Source organism: Fringilla coelebs, assembly GCF_963513975.1.
Source record: "Fringilla coelebs genome assembly, chromosome: 9".
Lineage (NCBI taxonomy): Eukaryota > Metazoa > Chordata > Aves > Passeriformes > Fringillidae > Fringilla > Fringilla coelebs.
The window spans coordinates 11589912-11595967 of NC_140067.1; the positions used below are offsets into that span (position 1 = coordinate 11589912).

The 6056-nt window shown below is 43.8% G+C and overlaps 1 protein-coding gene across 1 annotated transcript in view; it reads right to left on the minus strand.

The window, feature by feature from the left end:
• The window catches only part of PIGK (phosphatidylinositol glycan anchor biosynthesis class K), a 63044-nt gene extending 57681 nt beyond the window's left edge, over positions 1–5363 (minus strand). The window contains exons 1-3 of the mRNA XM_084211218.1: positions 5236–5363; positions 3784–3837; positions 1669–1760 (exon numbers count right to left, since the gene is read on the minus strand). Of these exons, the coding sequence (XP_084067344.1) occupies positions 1669–1760; positions 3784–3837; positions 5236–5334 (245 nt within the window). The 5' untranslated portion in view covers positions 5335–5363. The remainder of the gene's footprint in view (positions 1–1668; positions 1761–3783; positions 3838–5235) is intronic.
• Between the last annotated feature and the right edge of the window lie 693 nt (positions 5364–6056).

Genomic DNA, 6056 nt, shown 5'->3' on the forward strand with positions numbered 1-6056 from the left:
TTATGATAAGTGTTTATTTTTTGGATGTGATTTTGAGATTTGTTGGGAATTTTTGTTTTGGTTTTTTTTGTCCTATTTTGAAAGAAACACTTTCTTTGCAGCAAAGAAAGAAAAAAACATAAAGTAAGTTTGCCCAAGGGAAAACATGTTCAAATCCACATTAAAATTGCTGTAAAGGCTAAATAAACAGGCTCCCTCTTGCTCTCTCTTCAGGTCTTCCTCAATGTCCTGAAGAGTATTCTTGTCTGTAGTCTAAAGCATTGCTGGCTTTTTGAGATTAATTCCAGATCTTTGGATATGGATAAGCAATGGATCTTGCTACTGAACACAGAAATCTCAGTCACACCATAGTTCTTGCAGTATTTCTAAAACTCACATTCATTTTGACTTTAATGGTAAAGACAGATGGATGCAAAGAAGATGAAAGTTCTCAGGTAAGGACTGGTGACAGAATTTCTGAGGAAGTGCCAAGGGCACCTGTGCTTCAAAGGCTGCACAGGGAGAGGACAGCTGCTCCTGAATGACATCCCCAAGAGCAAAAGGCATCTTTCTGTGCCTTTCAGCCCACAGCACTTCTGCAGTGCATTTCCTTGGATTTATAACCCCAAAATGCATCTAAAAATTGAGTTTCAAAATCCACTCTTTCAAAAATCAGAAAGCCACTCTTTTTTTTCTTTTTAATATAATAAACACAGGGAACAGGATGTTACTGTCCGTGTATTCGTAGTTGAGTGGGAGTTAACTGGGGACTCCAAGTGTGCAGTTTTGGACTAGGACAAAAATTGGCATACTAATTCAATCCATCAGAATATGCATTTTGCAGTGATGAAGCAGGCCACACTTCTTCAGGCAGACATGCTGAAGAAACTTCCAGTCGTCTAAACTACCATTAGAAACCAGGACCACAAGGAATTCTATAGGAGCCTATGATACATATAGTTTGTTACAATGGATGATGGTACCTTAAATTCACCTTCTGATAGAAGTGAATTACATGCTGAAACAGCTGGAAGGAGCTGTGCCAACACTGCTAGAACTTCCAGCAGGAACACAAAGATACCTGCCTATTCCCATTGTCAAAGAAGAGATACTGTTCTAACCCTTGTCCTATTGCTAGGGAAACACAACTTGTACAGACAAAAAATTGGTTTCTCAAAAAAAATCATGCAAAATAGATTTTTTAAAGGCAACTGTCAATATATAGGAGTTGCTCCTATAGTTCAAAGCCTTTAAAGACTCAATGTAGTTACAGATGTGGAAGTCTTACATGTTAGTACAGTCACAATTACCAACATCTCCACACTAAAAGGAAATGAAAGTACAGCAAGACTTACCTCTCACAGTAGTAGTGTCTTTTCTGAGTGCATTTAACAGTTTTCACACTACACTTTCACCAATTTGCTAAGTGGTACATTTTAGTGGTGAGATCTAATTAGCCTGTTCCAAATGGAAATTTTATTATGCAACTTGTTGTTTTTCCTTTGGAACAACACTGCTGCACTTTTCACCACACTGATGTGCTTGCATTCTTCCTTTTTACTTTTATCTTACTTTACTTTTTCCTTTTTAGTTAAACTGGGAAGAAAAATGTATTTCCGTACTGATTCAGATAGCATGAGAACTTTAGTTGCACATTTGCAAGAACTGGATTCACCAAGATTCCCTCACCTATCAGGAATGCCCAGCCTCTTGACACTTCTGTACACTGAAAGAGTATTTGCCACATGACGATAATTAAACCAGAATCGAGATGTACACACCTTGAAACAGAAAAAAAACTCACATTAAATAGTGTAACGATACAAAGTGGCCTGACACATTGCATCAGAAGAACGTGATTACAGGAATATTTAAAAAATAGTAACAATTCAGAAAGAATATAGAAACCCCAAGAAACTCATGATATAAGTTATGCAAATCTTAGTTGTCCCAAAGCAAAAAAACTCTGAAAATAAAAGTGCAAAAAAAAAAGTTCCTAGCATACTGACTAAAGATAAAATTGTCATAAACCCTTACTAAATATAGAAAGTGGTACTTTGGGGAAAAATCCAGCAACAGCAAGTAGATAAGCTAATTTTTTTCATTTGCTTTCTCCTTATCAAATGGAAGAGAGATCAAAGGAAGAGTTCTCATCTCAATAGCAATCCCATTCTGGAAGCATTCTTCCACAAAGGCACAGGTGAAATAATTCATGTAGAAGCCACACACAGGGGAAAATGCACTGAGTACATTTGCATTTATGGAGTCAAAGTAAAAGTAAAGTGAGCTCTAACCAATACAAATACAAATGAATCTGGATACAAATTCTCAGAGTTTAATTTCCACTGTTCTAACAGGCAAGGGGTCAGGGTCAGCCATCCCTTTACTTACACACTCCTTAAATCAGGTTCTGATTCAGACATTCCAAAAGCTTCTAGAAGAGGTGGCTTTAAAACCACAAAAACAGTGATGCAGGAAAAAGCATTTAGATAGTTTTTTGCTTTTCCAGTTCTAAATGTAGAGCTGTAAGTCACACTACAGAGCATCTCTTTCTCTGCTCTTTCCATAATATGAACTGAGTTGTAGCTTAAGTAATAATAAAATTCAGCCCGAAAGGATCCCCTTGTGTATCTATTACCCTGTCAGTTAGGAAATCCAAAAACCCCACGGAAATCAGTCCATGAGGACATTTGCCTTTCAGCAAGACTTAATGCTCTGAAAACAAGCTGTGTCCAATTTAGCTGGGACATTTCAAGGTACTATCACCTGCCCCCTGCCTCCAGTACCTCCCTTCAAACACAGTGGAAGTGTCTAAGCTTTAAATATAGTTATCCACGCTGCAGCACATTAATTCAAGCTATTGATGAGGTGGGACAGCAGTTTGATCCCAGCTTTGAAGTGCCTGACAGCCATAACCTCTCCCTGGTTTGCTGCTTAAAAATTAGTAGCAACTGTTACAAAACTCAACGATGAACCACTGTGAAAATAAAACCAGCAGAAAATCTGTTCAGCACAGACAGTCAAGGTCCTTGGACCTAATTTTCCACCTTCTTTTTAGGTTTTTATGGGTACAAAATAAAAGCATCTATTTGTTAATAGTATTAAAATAATATGTTATGTTTTAATAGTTTCAAGTTTATATATTGTAGAATATAGAAATTATTCCTACAATTTGTTACTGTTAACTTTCCTTTTATATTGCTCAGTTTTAGTATCTGGAAAACAAACAGCTGCTACTGAGTAATTACAATAGTGTTCTGAAACAAATTAGTCATTAAGACCTGAATTGTGATTCAGAACCAATTGTGCAGCATGATTCAAAGCTAATAAAAGTTACATGGCAAAGAAAAAAGAGAAAAAAACAGTCGATCTAAACACTGTATTGCCTCAACTGATTTTATTCCCAGTCTGTTATCACAAGTTAACAGATTGAATAAGAACAAAAATGAGATACAAATTCTATCTTTCTGCTCAAGGAGACCAGACTTCCCTGGTATCAGAATTACACCTTTTTTTCAATATGCAGTATGCTAATTGAACTACTTTAATGCTTCTGGAATTTTTGTTTTATGAATCCTGCCATGTAGCTAGACATACTGAGTGCTTGAAATTCTGTCATATTGAAAAGATAATTTCATTATAGCGTAATAAATTTGCAGGTACAATTTCAAATTTATTTATTTCCAAATGTTTGTGTTTCCATTTCTTTCAAATGAGCACAACTCTTGAATGACTGTTTCAATTGCAGCTCCTGATGAAGAACTGTCAACATTATTGGAGGAAAACAACCTGGACCATGCTTACCAAAACTGCCCAGTTATTTGTATGTCCACTTCTAAAAAACTGCTCTGCTTGATCCTGAAAGATGAAAAAAAATTTAGATTTTTTCAGCAATAAGAAAGAAATGACCATTCATAGTTTTGTTAATTCCACAATAGTGTTCAATGCACATGTTTACCACACATTAATACTGAAATAGACCTTAGAAAAGCTAGAAGAGAGGTGTTTTTCTTAACATTTGCACATTTCATGTTAACTGCTCCAAATCTTTCCCTGAAACTTGCTACAGAATAAAGAGGAACTATTAGTCACTTGCACCTTAGTTAAAAAAAGCCCACACACCTCTACTCCAAAGGACACTCCAAGAACAAAATGATGTGATTTATTGACCTACAGTTTCATCCTTAATGAGAAAAGAGGCTAGGATTCAATTCAATTCAATTTTCAAAAGCAGGTAAGAGCATCTGTAGTTCGAACCCACTTTAAATCTAAGGTGGTTACACTAATCTTCCAAAATCAGGATCTATGACAGCAACCTTCTGTATAATCTGTGTTCTCCATAGTTTCCACTTTCCTTTGCAGATAAGAGAGAGCATAAATCAGGACACAACAAGGACCTAAGACTTCACAGAGGTAAGGGATTGAGTCTGTCATGGGGCAACAACCCAAATCTGCTGACTCTTAAATCAGACTCTACTAACGCTGAGGGGTTCTGGGATGATGCTCGTGGTCTTACACAAAACACACAGTAACAGAAATAGTGTTGTACTTCAAGCAGCAAACAACCTGCTGTTTAATTAGTCATCCAGAGATTATAAGAATATTTCTATTGTTCAAGGTGCGGGGGTTGTTTGGTCCTAGTTGTAATTAATTTCAAGCATAACAACTTGTTAACGCAGAATTCAAAACCGAACAACACTCCAGATGTAGCGTGGGCACAGTGCATTAAGCTAATTGCTGAAACATGAAATTACTCCCACCTGACAAACGCACTGGCACCTGCCGTGTGCAAGCGGGCACCGGGCCGGGGAGCCCGGGCCGCTCCTCCGCCCTGGGAGCGCCCGCACCCGGCCCGGGGCACCCGAACGGGGCCCGCCGGGTACGGCAAGGGGCATCAGCCACCCAGTACAAGTTACACTGCGTGGCCAGGGAGAAACTGAATTCCAGAAAGTCCGGGGGCTTGTAACTTTCAGCAGTCTGAAGAAGGCACCGCGGTTCCGCCCATGGGGCAGCGCCGGCAGGCTCCGCCCGCCGGGAGGCAGCGCTGGGGACCGCGGCTCAGTATCGGTGCCCGTCGTACCGCCAGGGCCCCTCCTGCGTGCCGCCAGCGCCTCCGGACAGCTCCGCGGGCAGCCCACGGGCGCGCTCCCTGCCCGCCGAGGGGCGGCGATGGGGACGCCGGCAGCCCCGAGCCCCAGGCGCCGCCAGCCCGCCCGCTCGCTCTCAGGCCCCGCCGCGGCTCCCCCAGCCCCGTACCTGGAGGCCGCCGGGCAGCGCTGCGCCGCAGCAGCCCAGCAGCAGCAGCAGCGCGGCGGCGGCGCGGGCCCGGGAGGCGCCGGGCACGGCAGCCGCCATCTCTGCCCGCCTCCTGCGCGGGCCCGGCCGCCGCTGCTGCCGGAAGGGGGGCGGCGGCCTTGCGCAAGTTCCGCGGGGCGGGAGCGCCGCCGGCCCGGGCCCGGGGCCGTGCCCTGCCCGATGCCGCCCGCTCGGCGCCTCGGGAGCGGTGCCGCTGCTGTGAGCGCGCCGGGCTTTGGTCACGCACTGAGCTCTCTCGGCCTCCACGGCTCTGCAGAGCCCGCTCCAGCCCGGGTTGGCCGGGCAGAGGCGGTAATGGCAGCCGGTCTGGCGTTGCCTCGGGCACGCGAGTTCGCCGTGGCTCCGTCGTGAGCCGGGGCTGGAAAACACCGGCCGCGCATCTCGCCTTCGGCTCGGTTGGCTCCTGCGAGTGTCACAGCAGCCGTTCCTCTCAGCCGCCTTCCAAGAATTCTGTGAAATCCTAGGCTCTAAGAGGGCAGGGCATGGCGAACTGTGAGCCGAGGCTGTCATCAGGTCTTGGTGGCCGCAGGGCTACCTTGGAGAGTGGAAGGGACGGCTCGGGAGAGGGACCACCTTTGGCACGGGAGGGAGTGGGATCTAAAGGTAGACTTTTTTTCTTTTCCATGAAGCTTTGCCGGTAGTGCCTGCATCCATCAGAGCTGATGCATCATCAAATTTTTATTTCAATGTATTGAATCACTTGGTACGACTCCTTTATTTCCACTGTCTCATCTTGTCACTGCTTTGTTCAATTGCCTGAT